Source organism: Strix uralensis, chromosome 5, assembly GCF_047716275.1.
Source record: "Strix uralensis isolate ZFMK-TIS-50842 chromosome 5, bStrUra1, whole genome shotgun sequence".
Lineage (NCBI taxonomy): Eukaryota > Metazoa > Chordata > Aves > Strigiformes > Strigidae > Strix > Strix uralensis.
In genome coordinates this window covers 31,264,035-31,290,031 of record NC_133976.1, presented here as the reverse complement: position 1 = coordinate 31,290,031, position 25,997 = coordinate 31,264,035, and the positions used below count along the sequence as shown (strand labels likewise).

General features: G+C 34.0%; 2 protein-coding genes across 6 annotated transcripts in view; one reads left to right on the top strand and one right to left on the bottom strand.

The window, feature by feature from the left end:
• Positions 1–25,170, top strand: part of LRRN3 (leucine rich repeat neuronal 3) — a 35,989-nt gene extending 10,819 nt beyond the window's left edge. For both annotated transcript variants that reach the window (XM_074870287.1, XM_074870288.1), the window contains one exon: positions 22,005–25,170. In XM_074870287.1, the coding sequence (XP_074726388.1) occupies positions 22,352–24,478 (2,127 nt within the window). In that variant the 5' untranslated portion in view covers positions 22,005–22,351 and the 3' untranslated portion in view covers positions 24,479–25,170. The remainder of the gene's footprint in view (positions 1–22,004) is intronic.
• Positions 1–25,997, bottom strand: part of IMMP2L (inner mitochondrial membrane peptidase subunit 2) — a 487,583-nt gene that overhangs the window by 251,405 nt on the left and 210,181 nt on the right. Inside the window, exon 4 of one of the 4 annotated variants that reach the window (XM_074870293.1) lies at positions 19,765–19,904. The exons of the other annotated variants lie outside the window; for them this stretch is intronic. Coding sequence (XP_074726394.1) covers positions 19,856–19,904 — 49 coding nt within the window. The 3' untranslated portion in view covers positions 19,765–19,855. Of the gene's footprint in view, positions 1–19,764; positions 19,905–25,997 lie in introns of those variants that run through there. 4 annotated transcript variants of the gene reach the window in all.

Genomic DNA, 25,997 nt, shown 5'->3' with positions numbered 1-25,997 from the left:
TAGAGGTTAGCCAAACTTTCAAAAAGTCTGAGTAAATTTTGTGGAAGTCATCTACCCCATCATTAATTGAAATGTAGATATTTTAATAGAAATGATAAAGAGTAATCAATACTCAAGACTGGGGAAAATGTTTAATTCCATACAAATAAATATGCATTAGAATTGCTTAAAAATAAATTTTGTTTGGCATGTCAAAGTACAGTATTGAGGGCACATGGACCAAAATCAACCATGATCTATGTAAAATGCGATGGTCAAAGGACAAGCTTAATAAATCCTGCATAGCAACTAGTAAGAAACTTGAAAGTTTGATTTTACCTTCCATAAGCTGGTCTGACATAACAGCTGACTTTGCTTCAAGCAGGAGGTTGGCCTAGAGACTTCCTGAGGTCCCTTCTGACTTGACTATCCCATGATGCTATGACCCTCTCAGTAGAGGGGCTTGCTCCTTTGTCAACATTGTCTTAGATGACGATCTACAGCACTACTGTCCTCATCAGAGCCTGCTTAGATGTCTTAGTAGGACTGCATCGGATGAGAGCAATTAAGATGTTACCAGAAGTGAAAGGCACTGTCTTACTACATATTTTGAGTTTAGTCCCTAGGTCAGTGGTATGGAGCTGAAAATTTAGAGAAGGCAGACAGTCTGATAGACTGCTAACAGCTATAAAGGAAATAAAACTCCATTTAGTCACTACGCAATATTTGCTTTGCTGTTACCTACCAAGAGAAAGGTAATTTGACCACATCCCAGCATGATATTAAAAATTGTTTAAATGTCCTCCTATCTTGTTTAAATTTTTTAAAATAACACACTATATTTATTCAGATAACAGAAAACAACTATTTTCTAGTAGGAGAGGAGAACAATTCCCTGAAGCATTACCATCTTCATTTGTAATCTGTGTATTTCTGCTCAGACAGGTGTTCAGTGTATTCCACAGATCTGCGGCTGAATATACCACAGTTTTATATACAGTCTTGAAAACAGAGCATTAGCAATTGTGAATTAGAATTAACATAACAACCACTTCATATTAAGCCCACTTCCTAGAGTGGTATTTTACTTCATGTAGTGAATATACTTAAACTGTTTCACTCTTCACATGATATAAACCTGCAATGAGTTTCATGAGGAGTGATTCCACTGAGAAATCTTGCCAGTTTGGAGCTATTATTTGTGCTGTTTCTCATAGTTATCTCCAATATCAAGACTCAGCCAGCAATTACTTCTACCAGAGTAATTTAAGAAACATGAACTGGCCAATTAGAGTTACTTAAAATTTAGAGTACCCTTATACAGGTGATTAAATGAACACCATCTTTAGTCCTAATCTTTGAAAAAAGACAGCAAAGTGCAAAGGATGACAAACTAGAACCATGCTAAAATACTATATGTAACTTCACTGGAGCCATGGAGTGTAAATCAGGGCAGAATTAAGCTGCAGCACTAAAATCCAGCATTTGCTCTAATGTTATCAGTGGATAACATAAGACAGCCCTTTCAATTCTAAGTTCTGAACATGCATAAAATCATTGTCATGAGATTTACTTAGTACTAAGTTTAGAGGCAGTGTCAGGAAGCCCTTAAAGTATTTTTATCATATTAGAAACCATCCTGTGCAGATAGTTTGCATTTCCGTTCTTTAGCATGAGTAAAAGCTATAATTTTATAATGTTTTTAAAGAAAAATGTTTCTGAAAAAATAAATTATATTGCTGATATTAATCACTGGTATTATATCAACTCTCTAAATCAATATTCCAACACAAGCATACTCTAAACTCAAAGGTATTAAGTACAAAGTTTTAGAGGTACCAAGCATGTCACCAAAATAATACCAACACAGTATTATAGATTATTTCTTAAGCTAAGAAAGTCTGCTTGTTGTCATTCACTGGGGTTAAGTATTTGAATGTAATTCAAATCAAAATGTTAATGATATCTTATAAAATTATTTCCTCTTATAACAAGGATGCATTTCTCATTATGCAAAAACTTGCATAATTCATTACAAAACATTTTCCAAAACAAGCACAAAAAAGTTTGCCTTAACAAGAACTCCTGCTCAGGCCCCAAATTGGACTCGTGTGAACAACGAAATCTCATCTTTCTAAATGTCTGCTGGCTTTTCACTCAGACACTCATATTCAAGATAGATGTTTAATGGAATTTGACCAATTACAGGAAGTCATATTTAAGTGCAAAGGACAACTTTAAAATTCTATTTCATTTCTGCTTTACATGACCTGATAATCACATCCAGCAAACATGATCAGCACTTACAGCAACCACAGCTATATCTTATCGACAGTAAATAGAGACAGTTTGACAGGGCAAAAACCAGTTTAAGCTTAGTAGCTGAATGCTTAAACTACTTCCTGAGCCATGCAAAATACAAGTGTAGGGGAGATTCAAGGTAAAAGCTGAAGCGGATCCAATTCATTGTTATGAATGTATGTAAATACTATAGAGAAAAACCATAAAGAACGAATTGAGAATATGAGTATACGATACTGCTTTCCACACTGCCAATTTACATGTGTTTTATTCTTGGACTTTTTCTGCAAAATACAAAAAAACGGTTACCCTAGCAACTGCCACATGTTACTCAGTTTATTTCTGAGATAGACAACAGCCTATAAAAGAATAATACTGTGCACTTTTATCAGGATCTCTCAGCACCACAGAGAATTTGGAACTAAGTGTCACAACATGTACATTTATTTTCTCAAAGTTTCAAGAAGGCATATTAAAGAAAGAGTAGTTGTATATATTTTGCATGTATCTTTTTTCAACCTCATCTTCCTTCTTGGTTTATCTATAAATTAAAAACAAAGATTAAAAGTTGTATAGTGAAAAATGTATATATAGTCTGTCCAACCTGACAGTTGTTTTCTGCATTCTCTTTTTACTACAGTTCTGGTAGACTTCTATACCAAAGTAAAACTTCCAAAACTTATTTAATGATGTAGGAGATACTATCTTCCAGAGTATAACCATAAGGTAGATCTCCATTTCCTATCATCTGTCAAAGGTTAAGGTTTAGTTCAAATTAAGAATTAAAGGATTTCACAGTTAATCATTAATTATCTGCCCTCCCTCCCTCTCCAAAATGAAATGAACACTTTGTTATGTGCCTAGGCCCTATATGATTTATGAGGATAGCTCCTATATAATTTATGAGGAGATGTCATGCAATAGTAGTACAAAACAACCAGCACGCTACAAAGGGAGTCAACTGAAGTTAGTCATTAATGAGCACACCTTAAGGAAAACTGTGTCATTCTTTTGCTTTTGAAGTCTGGAAAGAGGCCCCTGTCCACCTGAGATCCTAGAGACAGACTTTTTTCCAAGCAGGCAGAACAGGAATCAAGACAAGACTCAGAATTTATAGTTTATAGGTCAAGCTAGGAATCTTTTTTTCCCATCTCTCAGTGAATTTTTTTTTTCTGGTTTCTACATGAAAATGTTTTTGGATAGAATAGAGGAAAAGACTTGGTTAAATCCTGATTCCTCATTCCAAATACATGACTGTGCCAATTCGGATAATAAAAGTATTTCTAAATTTGTACTTGAAACAGAAAAATTTAAAAGTCTTTGGATTTAAATAAGCATTTGTATGTTTGAATATTCTTCCTGCTAGCTATTTCCACAAGCTCTAACCAGTAAATGCTGCTCTGCCTGTTATACTTGTCTCTGCTGATTTCTTCTATATCATCACGTAACTTAGGAAAGAATACAAAACCTGAGGAACAGCTCAACAGAAGAAAACAAGCCCAGATGGATGAATTTTTTCTGCAGTTATCAGGGATGGGGATTTTGTAAAATTTAGGAAGAATGACATTTGACTAAAACTACAAATTAAGAGTATTAGACTGACAAGAAAAACAACAGCACTTGTAGAAGTCGTGAACAGGTTAGAACTTTTGAACAGGTCTAGTAGCATAGGAACCTCTTGGATTGGGAGGGCAAACTAATTAGATGATAATTCTGTATTTAGGCTTTGGGAAGAATTCAAGCTAAAAGGGTCTCAGACATTAATGAAGGCTTATGAGATGTCTGTGAATTGGACTAAGAGTAACACATTAATTTCGTACATACCACATATACCTATGTGTGCTGGGTATGTCCAAACACTAAAAGCACATGCTTCCCTTTGAAAGCACAAACTTCAAAAAATTATTACAGATATATAAAAATAAACACAATAAATTCAGGTGCAATGCTATGCTAGTCCAGAACACACACACACAAACACAAATAAGTGATTAGATTCTTACAACTTAAAATAATTTACCTTTAGTAATACATAAATTATTCTTTTGATGCTTAGTTTAATCAAACTACAGAAACAGAATAGCGGGGAACATATAAACAGACTTTTTTGCATTCCCTTGGGGCACAATATAGAGTAATCAATTGTAAATTAATTGGGAAAAATTTGTTTTGCGTAGCATAGAGAGGCAGAACATTCATTCAGAATAATTTGCTTAATGGCATTTCTAGTATGTTATGCATGTATTCAGCCTAGGTCTTTATAGTGAGATGCAAAACAATTACCAAGGATGTAAATACCAATAAACCGTAATCTACATCTCTATTAAATAAGTAAAACTGAAGTCAAAATACTAGATAATCTTTAATTTCTACCAAGGAATATTCAGAGTAGTTATCTGACTGCATCAAATCCTTCATCAATTAATGAGAATTTATAACAATTTTATTACATTTAGACACACTCGGTACAGATGTGCAAAGCCACTTGACAGCACAGAGGTTGCATGTTGTACATGTAAGCATTCAAGTCAGCGCTAGCTCTCTATATGCTACTTTAGTTCTTATACAAACTTAATACCTGCTCTAAGTACACTTTCAATAGAAACAAATACTGGGTTTTAGTGGTATAAATATATATGTCTATGAATCGTTCTCTTTATTTTTAAACAAAATCCTGCTTGTGGTTTGTCTTGTATTGGTATAGATAGATAAACAGATAAAATAAATATATGAAATACTATGAGATAGACAGAGAGAAAGAAATTTTTTTAAAAGCCACTCTGGTTAAAGTCTCCAAACACAGGTCTTCAAGGGAAAGCACAAGCATGTAAAGTAATAAAAGAAAAATCTGTATAAAAATAACAAGCATTTTGCATTTTACTGGCCCTAAGAAAACTAATATGAATTGGTGACTTACTGAATATGAGATTCAATAAATGCCATTCTTGCTCTGATTAAATGTCAAGGCCATAGACATGCTGTTTCAAAGTGAGTGAGCAATAATTTGGTGTGTATAATGAACCTTCCAGATGATTTATCTGTGCAATACTTTTCTTATCAATGGAACTTCACAATCTGGTGTCTTAAAACTGTAGCTTATTATGATATGTTTTGGTTTAATAAAATTTCATATTTATTTTTAACAATAGAAGCAAACTGATGCAAACCTAACCTGATTGTGACTACATCTCTGTCAATAGGCAGATGGGGAGCTGTCAGAAATCTTATTCCTTATATGGAAAAGAGTGGCTTGTGATGACTTTTGCTTTTTATATCATAAATGAGATTTGAGAACCGCATATTCAAGTTCCTGTCCTCAAATTCACCAATTCCACAGCCAGAGGCATTCTAGGTCAATGTGGTTATCTTAGAAAGATAAGTTTTTCATGAATCTGTACAAGTCTAAGCTCCAGAGGCACTCTAGGTCCATGTGGTTATCTTAGAAAATGAAGCTCATCACCACACTATTCTATAATCTATGCCTAACCAGACACGCTTGAGCCCTTAGGAATTAACAGACTTTTCTAAATGGCATAAAAAGCATCTCTCAGCTGAAAAAAACCACTGTGCGCTGGACCATTCTGTTCAAGTTCCTTGCATATAAGAATCCAGGAAACAGTTTACAAGTATTTCTAGTATTTTCAGAACTTATAACACAAGAAGATAAACCTGGGGAAAAAATGCAAAAAATATTTGCCAAGGTTACCGAGACATTCCGAGTGGTATTTCAGGACAGTATTTGCATCCTTTTTTAGCTTTTCAAATTTGTTTGTATGAATAAATGTGTGTTCACACAAGAAGCTGTGCAAAATTAATTTTGGGTCTATTACTTTAAACTGTCCAGCTGCAAAGCAAATTCTGGTTTGAATTCAACAAAGTTCATAAGTAATAGTTTATGAAAAGTGAGTCATTCACTTAGAAAGTAGCTCTAAGAGAAAGTATTACACAGAGTAAACTCAGAATATCAAACAACAAATATGAATTATTGTATTTATTCAAGTTGCTTAAATGCAAAAAAAAGAAAAAAAAAGGATTAAAAAGAACATGCAGTTAAATTCTGTAATCTGGAACTAGTATGTGAAATCTAACACATATGACAGCACACTGCAGAAAGTAGGAAACACTGGTAACCCAAAGAGACATGGAGCTTAGGCTAGTATTTGAGATCTTTCAGATTATGAGCTCTTCTAGCAGGCTGATGGAATGGTAGTTGCTGATTTCACTTGTCTCTTTTGGGCCTAGAAAGGACTGAGAAGTCTAATTCTTACCACATGGGTCCCCAAACAGCCATTAGACAGCCTTAGCCTGAGGGAAAAAAAAAAAAAAAAAAAGCCCTCAAAGGACAAAGCAATGAAATTTCTTTTTTTTTCCTGAAAAGTGATGGAATTCACTGAGTAGAGCAGAAGTATAATTAAGTTAACATCAATTCAGTTTTACTTCCAACTAAGTTAACTTCCAAAGATGGTGAGCAAGAGAATGACAAAATAGGAAAAAAAAAGAAAAAAAAATTCCTTTCTCCTTCCCCTCATCTTACTCTCTCTTGTCTGCCTCTAGCAGACAAAAACTGTTGTAACTCTTTGTACCTATGGCTTTCAGAATAAATCAACATTTTAATTTATTATAATGCTATCACTTTAAATTATGCTCAGAATTCTAGCCATCGAGGAAGAAGTTAACAAATTCCACAGCTATTTTACAAAGCTAAGCTGCAACTGAGATGACCAATTTAAAAAAGCAAAAAAGAAAAAAAAGAAAAATCATAGTCATGCTGAAGAGTTTTGATAAATTTTCTTTCCAAATACTTTTGTTTTAAACTCTGAAGCTGGCTGGCAGGAAGCCTATGAATGCTATATATCAGCATCCCCCAAATCAGGATGTGCAAGGCTGGGAGATAGGGATGGAGCTACCTGAAGTTGATTTCCAATCACTAAGTTTTCTGAGTATTTTCCAGTCACAAAAATAAATGAGACCACAATTAACCTCAGCTGGATTCTAACACATGTCCAAACTGCAGAATACTCTATCTGTATCCTCCTTTTCTATGGCTAATCTCTGCGACTTTATTTTTAACTCTACAGACAATGTCTATTTTATGAAGAAATAGCTGTGATATTGCAGCAAGTGTCAGTGTCCACATTAATATTCTCACATCAGACAGAAGTCACTGAAATCTGATGATAATGAACATAAAAAAGGATATTTAATAAAGACTATATGACAACAACTGTTGCTTTAAAAATATGTTGCTTGATAGAGCCAAATAATTGCCTGCATTTGTGTGGTACCTACTTGTAAAATCCATCTAATCCTGCAACATTCTTCCTATAACATGCAGAATGTAAGCCTAACACTTCTAAACATTAAAATATCAAACTAGTATGTGTAGCCTCCGGAATTAAGGATTTTTTCCAGTGAAACAAATTCTGTTTCATGCTTCTTAGATATTGTTATTTTTAAAAGAGAAAGCAATTAAAGCCAATGCAACAAATTCTTCAAGAGTGACTTTTGTAACAAAAGTATGATAGACTCAGTAGCAGTAAGATAGGAATGAGCCTGTTCAAAACAATCTGCCTAAACTAATTACCAAACTAATGAAGTCAAATCATTTCAAACCTTAATAACAGCTTGAAAAACATGCTATTTCACAATTAAGCAAATGAAGCAGAAAGTTTTTTTTTTCACTAGAATATGCAGATTTATCTTTCCATTAGATTTCAAGGATCACATCTGTGTATAATCTACTATGTTATCTATACAGTAATGCAAAATAAATCAAAAAAACCCTTCCCATTCACCAAAAATAGTGGGTTGTAAGGTTCTTTAATGTTCTGTAACAAGTTCAGAGGAGAGAAATGTTGATTCTCTCTCCTTAACAGTTCTAGAAATTGAATCCATATATAGGGAAGAAATATCTGGGGTCATCAATAGAAGCCTTTCTGCTTTAACAGAATGGAATTCTTACTTGTCTGACACAGTCAAAAAGGGGAAGTCCTATAGAAATTCCTGAAAGAATTAAAACCCTGGAAATAGCTTGGAAGACCAGAAAGAGGAACAAATGAAACCCATCAAGACTTCTTCACCTTAACATTTCTTAGGTTATCAGTTTGGCATGTACACAGTATTAAAATGAGATTATTCAGCCTAAGAAAAAAACAAATATGAGTGCTTATCAGCTGAGCATAGTTAATAGTTAACATTTTGATCTGTAAACATTAAGTAAGTATTGCCTATACCCAAAACACCCTTGAAACCATCCTATTTATTAGATTATCATCCTGGATAGTCATGATAAGGAAAAGGATGCACAATCCTCCTGTGGATCCATTCAGAAGATCTGCTAACTCTCAACAAAACAACAATCCATTTCAAAGCAGGAATTCCCTTTGACAAAAAAGGGTTTGGTAATGGGCCAAGCCACTAATAACACAACCTGCTCAACCTGTTGTGAAACCTTTTTGGGCTGGCACAGATCACTACATGACAATTTTCAAAGGAATACCAAGCTTTGCTTTATCTTCATCAATACGTAACTGCAGTCTTCTATTTTTATTTCTTTCAAGGTAATGCTGTTTTTCCATACCTAAATATCTATGTCTCTACCTGCAGTATATTCTCCATCTTTCATTAAAATGTTAGACTAGTGAATATCGGGTTTCTGTGTCCATATGACTCTATAAACCACAAGGACATTAAAAGCGATTTAGACATCCCGACTGTAAAGTGAACTCATCTCAATAATTCTTCAGTATTTTGTTCCAAGACAGCCTTTTATTAACTACAGCTATTTAAAATGTTTTAAATGTTGACCCTTGAAGAATAATTATTTGTAGAAAAGATCAACTGAACAGCAAGTTTATTTGTAACTTATCAATTACCATTCAATTCTAATGTTTAATAGCAACATGGGAAATATAGTGAAACTAAAACCTAATTTTCAAGCCAAACATTTTTAAGGCATTTAGGGTATTTTTCTTACTGCTTGTAATGTAAGTCTTGATCAATTCTAAAAGCCTGCTCCTGAAGGACTGCCAAACAAAGCTATTTCACCTCATAAATGCTGTAAGTTTCTACTCATTACTTCTATAGTTTTCAAATGCTACTTCATCTTCCCTGGATGTGGTTCACATTACCTCTCATGAATGACAGGAGACAGAAAAGAGTAGTCTATTACCTTCAGGGAAATGTTTTCAGGACTTTTTAAGTTCTCAGCCATTCAGATGTGTTGCTTTGCCTATTCATTTAATTCCAGAATAATCTCAGCCTTCAACCAACTGAAAGTTACCAGATGGCACTGGAGATTCAGAATTGGAATTTCAGGAACACATCATGATCATTCTCCACAACCAGTAGTGGAAATTGAACCTGATCGGTCAGGGTTTGAAAATATAGGAGTTACAATGCTCACACTGTTCTGCACTCCCTGTTCCAAATGTTAAAAATTAAATCTGGATTTACTTTCAAAATTTGCATTTCCCACATACAATATGAAACCATGATAAGGGCAGTTTAAAGCATGCTAACACAACTTAACAGCTGGTATGGATTTTGAACTTCAAATGCTTTCCATGCTTTGTTTTCTTTGTATTAAGAATGTTAAAGCAATTTAAGGTGACATTTCCATGCTCATTAACAGAGGACACAGAGTCATTTGCAAGGAGACAGACAGGTGGTTTATAATTTTCATCATTATAATATTGAACAAGGTGACAACTATTGCCTGAACAAAGGATAATTATACTATAAGAGAACTTAAACTATATATTCAGTCCACATTTATAAGACCTGGCAGAAAAAGCCACACACCAAAGCTAAATTATCCTCATTTATCTGTTTAAATTGTGCTTAACCAAATTAATCATCAATGCACTTTTATTGGTATTGGTTTGTGTATTGCATCAGCTAACTCTATCAAGTGAACTGGCTATTTGCCTTCAAAAGTATCTGCACTACCTATTACACACTACTGCAAGTAGACCTACTTACATTTTTAGAGAAACATCTTGTCACCCGGGTCTCTTTTTTGAGATGGTGAATCAGATGCTCTTATGATGCTGTCTGCCTGGTTTTAACATACTAGCTGACAAAGGACCAGTTAAGAAGTAAATCAACCCTTCCAAATGTCAGAGTTGATACATGTCCTCTGCTTTAAACTCTTCCATGGTATATGTGTACTTTTCTTCTCTGAACTACAGCAACATGTATAGCTTTAAATGTTGCAAATTACATGGATAACTTCAAAGAAACTCAGGCAACTTTGGTATCCCAACTGCTTTTGCTTCTTGTAGAGTACAGTGGAAAGTTCTAAAACCCCAAAAGCAACTTCTGAGGAGGTTACTGAAATACCCATATCCCTCAAAAAAAAAAAAAAAAGACAACATCATTCTCCCCTTTCTACTTCCTTCTATTACATTACGAGATGTACACTAGATCTTATGGTATGTATCTAGAAATCCTATTTTCTTCAAATGCTTCACAAGTGTTCACATAGGACACAAAGTGTTCTTCCATTATGTTTGCCTGTTATGTTTTTTCCATACATACTGCTAGTTATTTTCCATACATGCTAGTAGGTATTTTCCTTTAGTTCTGGCTAGTTTCCATACATATTCCTAGTTAACTGGGGAGAACAGTTTATTGATTCAATGAAGACCAGCAGCAATATGAAGGGACAATTTCTGAGAATATTTTAAGAATTTGAACAATATTTTTGCAATTAAATCTTCACATGGCCCTTCTTAGTTGACATATTTTCTTAGAATTATCATGTACATACATGGAGAGAAACAGCTCCAGGTTTTATAACTACTCCTCATCTACCTGTAAATGATATATCACTGTACTTAATATTTGTACAAATAACTAACAACTATTTCTCCTCTGTTGTAAACAAATCTAAAATTGTTTTACAGAGGAAGAAACATTCTTTTTCCTAGTTTCCTTTCAGAAAATACTAACTGATACTAACTCATACTGATTCTGCCCTAATTTCAATTTATTTTACTCATCTTGAGTGACCACAACCATATACAGCGTTTTATGAGAGTTCTTACCTGTAGTTGATAAATGAAACTAATGGGTTTTGGCATATGTTAGGTTCATCTGTGCTGTTTCACAGGCATTCTAGTGTCAGTGGTCCTCCTATGAGTAAGCAAGCATACCATGTCTTTCTCCTTTCTTCTGATATTCCCTCTGATGTCTTCCAGCTTTGAAGCAGAAATTACTACTAGATCCTGGAAGTGTAATTTGTCATTTCACACTATTGAAATGTCACACTATTGATATATCTATCTTTCTGTACTTATTCAAGGTGTTTTACTGCTGGAAAAGAGAACCATGCCATTGTCTGAAAGCAGAAAGGCTGAAGTCAGACTTAAAAATAAATGTCTTACAATAAAAAAGCAGGTTGCTTTGACTTAACATTATTATTATTACAAAATTATGCCTAATCCATCTTTGAAAGGACAAACCAGAAGGACAATTTGAAATGGTTCATCTATCCCACTTCAACAGCAGTGATGAACAAAACTGTTCAATCATTCCCTAATCACCACTAATAGGATCTTTTCAGTATCTTAATTCAAACTTATCTTTTGTTCAGTTTGAAAAGCCATTTTCCCATAGAAAGATGCATTTCATTGCACAAATACATCTCTAACATTCTTATCATAATATGTGACGTAGTGTTCCTACGTGTCCTTACATATGCACCTACAGTAGATATGTCTATCCATAGTCTTTGAATCATAAGTAGAATTCACAACAAAATTCAGGAGAAATTATTCTTGTCAAGGAAAATCTAGTGCAAGCTTTGAGTAGAGTGATCACAATCTGGCTGATTGACTTGAATACTTGAACAGTAAATATTGGTCAAAATTTTCTGGGAGATCAGAACATTGATTTTAACACTGCTGTCAGATTTGGCATCCAAAATGCAGAAAGGTGATGTGAAAGGATGATAGATGCTGGAGAGCTAAGAAAGAAATACAAAGTCAAGATGTGGCTATATCATACAAGTTTCATAATCAAAATAATCCCATTCAGTGACATGCTAATGAGCCAAATCATCTGACATTAAGGGACTGAGTGAATTTTTCACTTTAAACAATATACAAAAAATTCTTTTAAAATAACAGGAAACACTAGAAAGACTGTATATTGGGAAGAAATGGAGTGGGGAAGGTGGCTATGAATCTATACATGCTGGGGAGGTACAATAGTTTAAATAAATTTGCAATTTTGAAAGGAAAAGAAAAACACTTGAAAGATGATTAGTTACTATATGATTATTTAGCTGTAGTGCCACACACATTAAAAGGGATGCTGTACTAGACTATAAGTGTTGATATTTATTTATCTTGTATTTATCTTCCTTCTTCTGGTCTTATTTTAAAAAGCAAATCATAAATAGAAAATAAGATCAGCATTTTAATGTATTCATTTCTTGAGAAATAAGAAATGAACCATGATAATCCTATAGTGTGGATTAGAGCTGCCGAATGGGTCATAAAAGCACAAAAAGCAATAATTTCAGGTCTAAAAATAACATTAGTTTTGCAAATCATATAAAAAACTTAACATTTAATGTTATTAATGAGATGCTCAGCTGAGCAAAAACTGTAATTAAAACTAAATACAAACCAAAATACTTTCTGCAATCATAAATGACAGTCTCTCTATGAGCTGGTAATTTATGAGTATGCATAAATCACTCCAACTGATATAAAACACAGCAGAAAACAGAACTTTTATTTCCTAATCTTTACAATAATGTTCTGTTTTACGCTTTGTCAGTTTTTGCATCCTGAAATTGTGTTTTCATCAATCCATTTCTCTACACTGCCTCAAGCAAGATTGAAAAAAATTATCCATTTCTGTTGAACAATATATTGTGAACCTGGTTCCCCAGGTGGCTCAGAATGAAAGTAATCACCAATATATTCACAATTATAAAGTTAAAGCAATTCAGTCTAATTCCGTAGGAAAATTCGTGACATAGAAAATACTATCTCATCTACTACTGGCACCTTACATTTTTAATTTTTTTTTTTAGTAAGTAATTTCTGGTTACTATAATGACAAGCAATAAATTTTTTCCCTTCTTGGATCTCAAACCACATTCCATGTAATATGTTATAAGTATACATCAAGTACTGGCTGGGATTGTAGCAGGATGTTCCTGATATAACTGCATTCATTAAGCCCTTTTATATCTTTAGATTATTATAGTTGATAATCCATGCAGTGCACACCAGAAATGATAAATTATTTTTAATTATTACAAGGGCATTTACCTTGATGTGACCATTTCACAAAACAAGTCATAAATATACCAAAAATTAAACAGGTGAATTCACTAAACATTAGGAGTCTGCCATTAAAGGCTGACAGTTTAAATTAGTATAGGTCTTTCAAGACTAAATCTTTGTTATTGAAAAAATATAGAATATAAATGGTAACTCCTAAAATTATCATGTTTATTATTATGCTAATTTTATTACAGTTTATCATTCCCATGATAAATCAAAAAAAAGATAAATTAAATTCCCAAGGAAAATATGATGTTCTAAGTACAGCCACTATCTTTCTCTGTCTTTATTACAACTACCCAAAGACACTTATGTCTATGTTTTAGGCATGTTTAATATTTACAGTTTAAGAGTCACAAAGAAAAAAATGAATCACAAAATGCAGATTTTGCCAATAGCTCTGATAGATTTTGGCTAGGCTTTTTTACTAGTCAAACTACCCCAGAATCAGTATGGTAGCTTTCTAGAAAATCAAGCCAGAACTGGTCTCACTCATCTTTAGTTCTGGCCATCTGCTTGAAGCATCTGGTAACTGGGTACATGCACCCACATCCAGAACGTGACTGCTCTCTTGCCAACTATGTGCCTAGGTAAGTGCCAATATATACTTCTCCACTACTAACATGACAACTGTCAAAAAGAAGTTGAACATGTACGAATAAATCTAAATTAAACTAACGCATTATTTTCCCAAGTTACAGCAATAATTTTTTTGACATAATTGCTTGATAATGGCGATGATGTATGTCACTTACACAGTGAAACCTTTCAAAGGCTAAGAACTGTAACAAGAATACCAAAGATCGAAGTGCTTTGAAAAGTTATTTTTAACATATAATCCTCGTTCTTTTCTCTAATAACTAGAAAATACATATGTGCAGTCATTATTTAAGAAAAAATCCATACAAGTAATACTAGCAATGAGTTAAATTTTTAGATAAAATCATCAGAATTATACATTCAATATCTGATTTAAGAAGATGAAATAAAATAAGAAATCCATTCAGATTCTTTTCAAAGTTTCTTTTACAATTAATCCAAGTAGTCTAACTGCCACATATTAAAAATATTGCAAGATGATCTGGAATGCCATATTAGAAATTAGAACATAAATTAGAACATAAATGACAGAACACAAATGGTAAAGAAATGTGTGACTTCCATTGAAATTCGTCCTCTTGTAATGTAAATACAGTTTTCTAACATTCTGCTCACTCAAAAAAAATAGCTAAAAATTATTTTGAACACTTCATATTAGGAGAAGTAAAAATGTAAGGTAACTGTAATTACTGAAATTATTAACTCCTTTCCCAAGTATCATCAAACAAGCTTTTCATCTTCTTTTGCTATGACATTTCTGAAGAAGTCAGATGTGTTCAATGGCTAGGGAGTGTGCGATTAAAAGTTAAAAGCACATGAGAGAGAGAGATCTACAGACAGAAAATATAAAATCAAAGCCTGGAAAAGTAATCCAGGCTCATGATAGAAAACTACTAGACTACGGTTAGAGGAAAAGAATAAACCTGAGGACGGATATTCGGAGACTGTCATAGTGACTTCTTTTTTTTCTTGCCCTGTCTGAATCATCAGTTGTCCTCTTCTTGTATTTAAATTTTAAGCTCCATGGAGTAAAGCTCACAGTTTTGTTTTGCAGCAAGTTAGCACACAAGACGGCATGGTCCTTATCCACCCCTATGGCTCCAATGCACAATGCTGCTGCTGCCACTAAATTAATAATAGTAATAAAATTATATACTATTTCTATTAAGTGCTGTGATTAAGATTGACAATCACCTCACTTCACATGCAGGTGGTCCCACAGTTATCTGTCATTCCATGCTCAGTCATGGTAATCCAGTTTAACATAGGTTAGGAAACAAGTGCTATATCTTTTCCATCCTTCCATTTTTAAAAGAAGGTCTTACCAAGTTAAGTCCATTGAAAAGCTATTCTAAAATAGCATATGTAATAAATTATCACATACCATTTGTAAATATTCCTTTGGCTTCCATTTTACTTTTTTGTTTTCATCACTTCTATTTTAAATACTGTATTTTCAAAGCTTTATGATATATTATACTGCAGTGTTTTCTAAAATACTGTAATGTAATTTTTGATTGATACAAGAAATAGAACTACAGTAAGTTCTTAATGAATTGTACATGGTGATAATTCCTTTGATATCTGTTAATTTGCATTAAGATCTGTAAACAAGAGCACAAGGATAGTAGAGCAGACTCAATTAGTGAAAGAGAAAGGGTAATCTCATGTAAATCTAGCTGATCATAATATTTTTCTGAATCTATCATTACTTGTAGATTAAAGTAACCTCAAAGCACATGATGTCAATGTATATAAAGAACTTCTAATGATGTATAAAACCTTGTCATCCTTATCTTGTAATGGCCTAAGGTGTGAGAATTTGTCCTGTTTTACAGTCATAATTAAACATTTTAAGCTTGTGGCTTTCCCTCAGGCAAATTTATTCCAAGTAAGGAAAAAAATTAAAAGGAGGTGTAACAAGTTCACAAAATAAATATAAACACATATGCTGAAATAATTATTCAGACACTGCAAATTGCTTCCAGGGTTAAATACAAGTACCTTTTGCCATTTCCTTTACATCTTGTGCTTAATGTTATTCAGCCTGAAGTTCTAAAAATCAATCATTAGAAAAAAAGTAAAGTAGATTTCCAAAACTAGTCAATGTCCCAACAGGAAGATCTAGTCAAGTTTTTCAAACATGTCCAGATATTTCAGATACTCACTTTTGAGGTTTTCAACCTCAGACTCTAAAAATACAGCTGTCATCTGATACTGTCAGCTGCCCAAGTTAACACCTCAGAACCGAGATTGTCAAACATGCTAATTTCCAGAAATCCTCATTCATGTTTTAATGTGAGACTATATGTTAGTGATATGTAAGAATATAACACATTAAGAGCATATTACAGTGAACTGTTACTTTGCATTTGTAAAGAGAAACAGGATTCTTCATTAAATTCTTTGCTCCAGAGAGTGGAATGAAAGCAAGACTACATAAGCTAGAAGAAATTCTTTTCAGTTTTTACAAAGCCTATATGATTTCCAGCAACTGTATCAGACCAGCTTGTAAAGCTTACTTCTAGAAATATTTTATTTCAAGACTGATTCTGTTGTGAAAATCTATTGTATTATCTTTTTGTGCTTTAACCTAAACTTGTTCTCCTGCCTCAGTCATAAACTTTCAGTACATATTTCAACAAAAACATCCCGCTTACATTTTTATAGAGGGAAAATAAATGAGATTTTTGTGCCAATTCTTGAAATATGTCAAATAAATAAGTTGTTACATCTTGTTATCAATCATGCCGTGATAAAAAATTCCCAAAGGAAACAATTTTTTTTTATTTTGATCATAGAACAAACAAGGAAAAATTGCCTTATAAAACTAGCAGAAAGATACTAAATGTTCAAACTTAAGTCTGTATATTTCCATAATACTTAAAAAAAAACCCCTAAGTGCTGTTACTACAATCAAGTGAGGTATGAAATGTCTCATGCCCAATTTTTGGTTAGTGACATTTCCAGATTTCTGTCCACAGAACTGCTCAAAGTGGTTATAATGACAAGAATTGAGAAGTGGCTCTTTCAGTTGATGTGTTTGAAAGGTAGCTTTGTATGAACAGCTGTGTTTTCAAAATGCTTGCCACCACTAAATTGGTCCTTGTGAAGTGAACTGTTCGCCTTATTGCCAGCAGGGCACATTGCAGTGTAGCTGCTGCATTTTTCGTTTTTATCACTGTCTCTCTAACTGCTGAAGTGGAAAAGAAAGATTGCCAAAACCTGACGTGTTTCTTTTCCTTTCTGCCCACTCTGACTTGGTTCTTAGCTGTCTGTTGCTCCAGTGATGAGAAACGTTGCTCAGTTTATTCATTCACTGAATGTCTTTTCCAGCTCAAATAATGGTGATACCCTCTTGTAAACCAAGGCTCCAGCTGTCAGTAGCAGTAAATGAAACAAACCTAATTAAGATATACCAATCATTGTCTACACAAGAGATAATTAGGCTGCAAAAAGCCACACACATCAGGGTGCATTTTTCTAAAAGCAAGAGATAATACCCTAAAAGCAAGAGGCACACCATATTTAGTAAGACAGTAAGTATACATTGCAACAGGGATTGCCTTCCAGAAGTAATTAAATAATCTGTCCACAAAAATTCAGTTTTAGGACAGAAGTTCTAGTACAGAAAAACAATAATAAAAATAGTGAATATCATTACTAATAAGCAATACTAACTTTTTAGATGCAGACTCTATTTAGACACTGTAATTGCAGGCATTAGGAAGCAGACCATACCATTTTATCTGGATGAGGAAATACATGTACAATCAGAGTGCACACAAAGATTTATAAAGGCAGCTGGGTAAAGAACTACATCAAAGACTCCAAAACTACGATGCATAGCTCCTGCTGCTGCTTGTGTGAAAACGCTTATCCCACAGCTCATCTTACTGGTGATAATTCGCTGCTGAGCCTCTCTCTACAAGCTCTTCTATTGTGCACCATAGTAGGTACAAGTTTTAAGAATCACTTGAGAGGTCACCAAAATCCACTAACAAATGCGCTATACTAAAAATAGTATTTTTGCACAACAGATAATGCTGACATAATTACATTTTTTGGAATAACTTTTTTTAAGAAAATATCTACTTTTGTACAGAAATCTCTGTGTATGTAAATCTCGATACTTTAAATACTACTCAAAGCAAAAGGAAAAATAACCTTCAGGTTCTTTTAGTCCTTCTTATTAGTACCTTTAAAACTGGACATCTGAAATGCAAAACTTCACATAAAAAACCAGATGGTACAAAGCACTTCACTTTAAAGCACTGGAACTCATAAACAAAAACTCTGAAAATCACTTTTAGTAAGAGTATTTAAATTTTATCTTTATTTAGTGTTATCAGTACATATTTACTATTATCAGTACATTAATGAAGAAAGGGAATCAATGCATTCCCAAAGTTCAAATTATCACAAAGTTAAATGCTCATTTTCCAATAAAAACATTTATCTTTTTGATGCTACATTCTTTGAGGAAATTTAACTTCAATTACGGGTTATACTGTTGAGTGCAAGATATTAATTTCCATGAGGTTTCTTTTATTACAGTAAACTGCAGCTCACTTCTCAGCTCAGAATTGTTTGTACACATCTCACGGTTCGAAATTAATTACATGTACACAGACACACTCATTTAATCAATACAACCAGTTGGCATAGGCAAAGTCATACTGCACAACTTGATTCTGGATTTTGGTATCTTCAAGTGGGACCAGAAAACTTAAGATCAGCAATCCATGTTTTCTTACCTTTTTTGTCAACAATGTATATCAGAATGACACAATAATACTATTATAAACAAAAAGACCACCAAAAATGTTTTGCCACTCAAATGATTCTATACCATTTTTGCATTTCACTACTTCACTTTTTTGTGTACTATGTCATATGATGTGCACTACAGTCATATGACTTAGTTTTAGGTAGTCCTGAAAGGAGCAGGGAGTTGGACTCAATGTTCCTTATGGGTCCCTTTCAACTTGAGATATTCTATTTTATGATTGGATGATTGTATGATTCTATGATCTCATAAGCCACCATGGATGTCCATACTACTCCAGAAACATTCTTTGAATGACAGTTAATAACAAATAATTTTCATGCAAAACAATAATACATAGATATGCCACTATTTAAATGAAAAATCTTTCTGAACTGAAACAACGCATTTTGGAACGATATTTTACACAAGGCAGAAGCACTTTAACTGGAAAAATAAGGAAGGTTTATGCTAGAAAACCATATGAACTTGAGCAGGTGGCTTATTAGCTGAAGCATTCACCAGAAAGAGAAAAGACATCAGATTAAATCTGATTATTTAATTCCAGAAGAATTTCAACCTGTATCTCTCACCTTTTTTGCTGCCTTTTGCAGAAAGCCCACTCTAATATATATGACATGAAAATGTCCACTGGTGCCCTTGGTTTTGGCTTGAGAATCCCATAGAGGCTTAAGTATAAACTCAGGAGCAGTATAAACTCAAATCCAGGGGTATGTTAGCTCTATGTACACAAAAATGTAGTAGTTTACGTGCTCAACTTGTACAGCCTCTCAGGTATCCGGGACACAAATGAAAAGTTCACCTTGGTCCACATCCTTTCTTTCGCGGTGGCCAATAGCAAATGTCCAGGGAGGAGCAGAAAACCAGGTCAGCTATGTAGTTATGCTTCCTCAGAATACTTTCCCAGTGCCTCTACTGAGCAGAAGTCCCTGATCATCACAGTGGAATCAAAATGCTGAGATTAGATATCTGCACTAGCAGTCTGTTGAATCTAAATTAATTTACTATTCAGGTAAGATTTCCAATGACCTTTCAATTATTAGAAGCATACATTCTGTATTTGTCACGCTTACAGATATATTTTTAGTATACAATCCAAATAAAATCCCATAAGTCAATGGGACATGTACTTTAGAAACTGAATCAAGAACATGACTCAGAAAATCCCTCCCATGGCCATCCTCTTTTCTCCCTATGTAGTAAATTACAACGGTGCATTTAGCATAGAAGGATTTCTACTGAGTTCCTTAGTAAATGGGACAGTACTCCGTGTAGGTGCATCACCTTGTCTCCTGGTGACAAAATTAAGACCAAGTTATAGATATTAACCATCCAATGTAAACCTTTATTTTTCTGCAAGTCTCAAGTTCACCCCATTTCCCAGAACAAAGAAACAGATTACATTTCTACTATTTCATTCAGTATGTCTTTGCATTTCAGTATAAACTGGGCCATTTGCATGAAAGCATATTATTAATCCTCAAAACAGCAGAATGTTTTCTGTATGTTTATCTCACACATTGTCTGTTCACTTTATTAATACACTTACTGTTAAAATAAAATATTAAATGTCCTTAAATGTACATAACACAAACAACAGCCTCAAAGACTTGCCAAATGTACTCCAAATTGGCCCAATGCTCATGTCACCCAACATGGTCCAACACCTTTCCTCTGAGCTGATATGGAATGACTATGTGGTCAAAATGCCCAATCCTCCTGGGCCTGGAAAGAAAACCTAAAATCCAAATTTTGAGACTTGACTTTTGCAATTCTGTCTATCTATACTAGCAACTCCTCAAAAGTTATTTATCAATGTCAGTGAAGCATTGATCTCATCTTACAGTTTATAAATAATGTCACTGTGAATTTTAACACTAGAGGCAAGGGGAGAAAGGGCATAAATGTGTATCTTATGACAGTCTTCTGAGACAAAGTCCGGTTAAAGTTAGTGTGAAGTCTATATTCTGAAGTAAATGAAGCAGTTAATGTGTACTACGTCATGTATGAAAAGACAGAAGCTTTTGAATTATATGGCTTGGAACACAATGTACACTCAAAGTAGGATTTTTTTTTTCTCCGTAAAACCCAAGTACATACCAAAAATCTGGAGAGGACACATTTGATGCTTCAAGATGCTAAGGTTTCAGTCTTTACTATAATTTGGAACATGAAAACAATCTGCAACTTCATAGCAAATTCCAGATTCTTGCAGAACTACAGACCAAAGAAACAATTGCTAGTGTAGAATTTTTTCCTTCTTATCACTCTAAAGACACTTTTCTGTTATTACCATTCCTTGTAATTGAAGTTATTGAAGACAAAATAAGTATGCCAGTAATTAGCCTGAATTTGCCAAGATGACAAGCTATTTATTCTGAGGTACATGTTTCTTTCTAATTATTGCTTTAAAGAAAAAAACCAAGTTTTCTTCCTAAACAGCAGCTACAAAAAGAATTAGAAAATAATAAAACCTGCAGATCATCCATTTTGTATATTTCTGCATAAGTATCTCACAGGCTTGCCTAAGAATGTCATCATTAGGAATGTGTATTAATCCAACCATTCCATTTTTCTTTGATTACACATAAATTATGTTCTTTATATTTAAAAACTTCATGTTCAAAAGGTAAATATTCATTCTCTGTAGGATTTTGCTCAGTGTTTACATTTTCAAAGCCAACAAAACTCAGTCTGCTTCTAGTAATAACTGAAAGAAAAAAGAAAATATTTCAAAGGAGCATAAAATATGTAGAAAAATCTCACTGATATATTTTGCATTATACTTTGTGGATCTTCATCTTTTTGTAGAGCAATGCTCCACTGGATGTATGACAAGCTACAAGTCTAAAGATATATTACTATATTAACTTCATTTATGCTGTCTGGATACCACTACAATACTCTAGGCACCACAGTCATTTTCTTTTCTTACTTGTAATAATTAACATTAGAGAGCAAAAGATGGCTAAATTAATTTATAACTTTATAGTTTCTTATACTAATTATTTCCTCTTCTTATATTTTAGGTCATCCTGTCGTTCCTGCAAACACTAATCATGGGATTTGAAGTTAATACTACAAAATAAATGAATTGCTTAATCTCTTATGACCATCTATACATACTTCATCTTCACAAAGCTTATCAATTTTATGTCATCAAGGACAGAGTGACCTTCATTTCCACAAAATGCCTCTTATTACTGGACAAGTTGGTTACAAATTTATCACTTATCCTCAGGAAGAAAGTCCTTCACGATCATCATTTGACAAATGCAAGTGTATGTTTTATCAATTGACCAGGTCATACTGAATTCCAAAACCGTAACTGTGGAATACTAAAGGGTCTGTTACTTTTCTGAACATTTGAGCTAAGATGAAGGACATGCAACTCAAAATTAATTTTCTACTTGGCCTAGTTACCACTGCACTACTACAAGCTGTAGGAAAAAAAGCGGACTGCCCAGAGTCATGTATATGTGAGATCAGACCATGGTTCACCCCCAGGTCTGTGTATATGGAGGCTCCAACAGTGGACTGTAATGATTTAGGCCTTTTTAATTTTCCAGCCAGACTGCCTGCTGACACACAAGTTCTACTTTTACAGACTAATAATATTGCAAAAATTGAACATTCAGTAGACCTCCCAGTGAATTTAACTGGTCTAGATTTATCTCAGAACAATTTATCCTCAGTGACCAGTATTAATCTTAGAAAGATACCACAGTTGCTTTCAGTGTACCTTGAAGAAAACAAACTTACTGAACTCCCTGAAGAATGTCTCTCTGGACTCCACAATTTACAAGAGCTTTATATTAATCATAATCTGCTTTCTGTGATTGCACCGGGAGCTTTCAGAGGCCTCAATAATCTTCTCAGACTTCATCTCAATTCAAATGGTCTGCAAATGATCAACAGGAAGTGGTTTGAAGCTACTCCTAATCTTGAAATTCTCATGATTGGAGAAAACCCAATAATCAGAATCGAAGATATGAACTTTAAGCCTCTCACCAACCTGCGCAGCCTAGTTTTAGCAGGCATAAATCTCACTGAAATACCAGATAATGCTTTGGTTGGCCTTGACAATTTAGAAAGCATCTCCTTTTATGACAACAGATTTGTTAGAGTACCCCACATTGCTCTTCAAAAGGCTACAAATCTTAAATTTCTGGATCTAAATAAGAATCCCATTAACAGAATACGACGAGGAGATTTTAGCAATATGCTGCACCTAAAAGAGTTAGGAATTAATAACATGCCTGAACTGATTTCTATAGATAGTCTTGCTGTTGATAATTTGCCAGATTTAAGAAAAATAGAAGCTACCAATAACCCCAGATTATCATACATTCATCCGAATGCATTCTACAGACTTCCTAAACTGGAATCGCTCATGCTCAACAGCAACGCGCTGAGTGCTCTGTACCGCAGTACGATAGAATCCTTGCCTAACCTCAAAGAAGTTAGTATACACAGCAATCCTATTAGATGTGATTGTGTCATCCGCTGGATTAACATGAACAAAACAAACATTCGCTTCATGGAGCCAGAGTCCCTGTTTTGTGTAGACCCTCCTGAATTCCAAGGCCAGAATGTGCGACAGATACACTTCCGGGAAATGATGGAAATCTGTCTGCCCCTGATAGCTCCTGAAAGTTTTCCATCTACTCTGGATTTAAAAACTGGCAGCCATATTTCCTTACATTGCAGAGCAACAGCAGAACCAGAACCTGAAATCTACTGGATAACACCATCAGGACACAAACTTTTGCCTAATACTATTTCTAATAAATACTACATTCATTCCGAAGGAACGTTAGACATAAGTGATGTAACACAAAAAGAAAGTGGCTTATACACATGTATAGCAACAAATTTAGTTGGGGCTGACCTAAAGTCAGTCATGATTAAAGTGGATGGCTCTTTCCCTCAGGACAGTAATGGATCTTTGAATATTAAAATAAAAGATATAAAATCTAATTCTGTTTTGGTTTCATGGAAAGCAAGTTCTAAAATTCTGAAGTCCAGTGTTAGATGGACAGCCTTTCTGAAAGCTGAAAACTCTCAGGCTGCACAGAGTGCTCGAATACCATCTGATATAAAGGTATATAATCTCACACATCTAAATCCATCAACTGAATACAAAATTTGTATAGATATTCCCACTACGTATTCACAGAATAAGAAACAATGTGTCAATGTAACCACAAAAGGACTGGACTTGGCAGTGAAAGGCTATGAAAAGAACAACATAATAGGATTCCTTGCTTGCCTTGGTGCTCTTTTGGGAATCATCTTTGTGATATATCTCTACAGCTGCATCTCACAAGAGATGAACTATGACGTTGGACACAGCTATCTAAAGAATTACCTGAAGAAACAATCCTTTTCACTCAATGAGCTTTATCCTCCTCTGATCAGTCTTTGGGACATGGGCAAAGAAAAAAGCACAGCAATGGAAGTAAAAGCAACTGTAATAGGTGTACCAACCAATATGTCATAAATATGTCAGTATATCACTTAATTTCTGAAATAAAAAGCACATGACTGCATTTGTGCTGAATAAAAAGGCAACAAGTAAAAGTATTTCTTTTAGGAACTAGACACCTGGACTTTGCTGCTGCCGATAGATGGGAATATGTACTGACTCAGAATAAGAGAAGAATTTTAACTAACTGGCTTCTAAGGGTATTCTACCAACCAAATACAATTAACTTCATTTTCTAGAACTTTCATGGGACTTTTAAGTCTGGAATACAGTGCAAATAGCCAAGAACATTTTCTGTAATTTTTTTTTAATTATTATATAAAAGTAGTGGAACTGAGCAATACCTCCTCCTGTGCTGTATTACACACACTAGCCACGAGTTTTTGCAGTGAACAGATATACTAGGGTTGACACATGGTGTAATGAAATGGACAAATTCTGTAGAGTAGCCACAGTGAGTATGTGAATTTTTTTTATGAGGAAAATACATTTTTGATTAAAATCAAAATAGTTTTTGGCTTGTTTGTTTCTAAAAAATCATTCTGGGAGCTCTTGTCTGACAATAAACAAACTCGTTCTAATGTCTAATAAAATATCTCCTTACATATTCTCCTGTGAAAATGCCAATCTGAGCACATAAGATATTTTTGCTGGTTTTAGGCTGTATAACTGCAAGAAACCACACAATAAATATTTTTATAAACTACTTAACTATAATAATAACCATATTTTACATGTTGCTTATTGTGGGAGGAAGAAAAGAGAAGGAGGGTGGGAAAGAGACATAAGACTGATAGGGAAATACATTGTTAGCTACTGATAACAGCAAGTTTTGAGCTGCTTCGGTATTTTCCCAGAAGCCTGAAAACTAAATGCAATGTTTAGACTCCAATAATGTAGATCCAATGTTTTGTCTTCAGTAAAAAGGGTAATTCAGTTAATAGTAATGTCTAAACTTTCAGCTGGCCATAAAGGGAACTCAGATAGCTTGAACGGTTTAAATGATATTAAGGTTTTCTTTCTGGACCTGCACACTTCTGTTCAACAATAACAACTGGTTAGTTTACAAACCTTCTCAGCTTTCACAATGTAACAAGCAATAAATGACTGACAGGAACACTATTGTAGAAAAGAAATGAAACAAAATGAAAAGAATAATGAATACCTGATTGAAGCTAAAGTTCTCACATGAGTAGGGCTGGGCCCATGAGCAGTAAATGTGCACAGTAAGCTGCTGATCAGAATGTTGATCAGTTAGAAACTAAACCCCATTTTGTTATGATGGAAAAAGTGACTCCTAAGCCCGGTAGAGAAAAGACATCTGACCATTAAGATACCTAATGAAAAGACGTTGTACCTCCTGACAAAGAAAGCAAAAGAAAAATGTTTATGTTATTTTGGTTCATATATATGAAACCAAATAGGAAGAATGAAGAAAAAAGAGATTATCACTGAATATTGTGCTTAAGGAAGTAAATATTCACAGAATGCATAGGTAGCTTGAATTACAAAGTAAGAATAGGAGTAACAAACA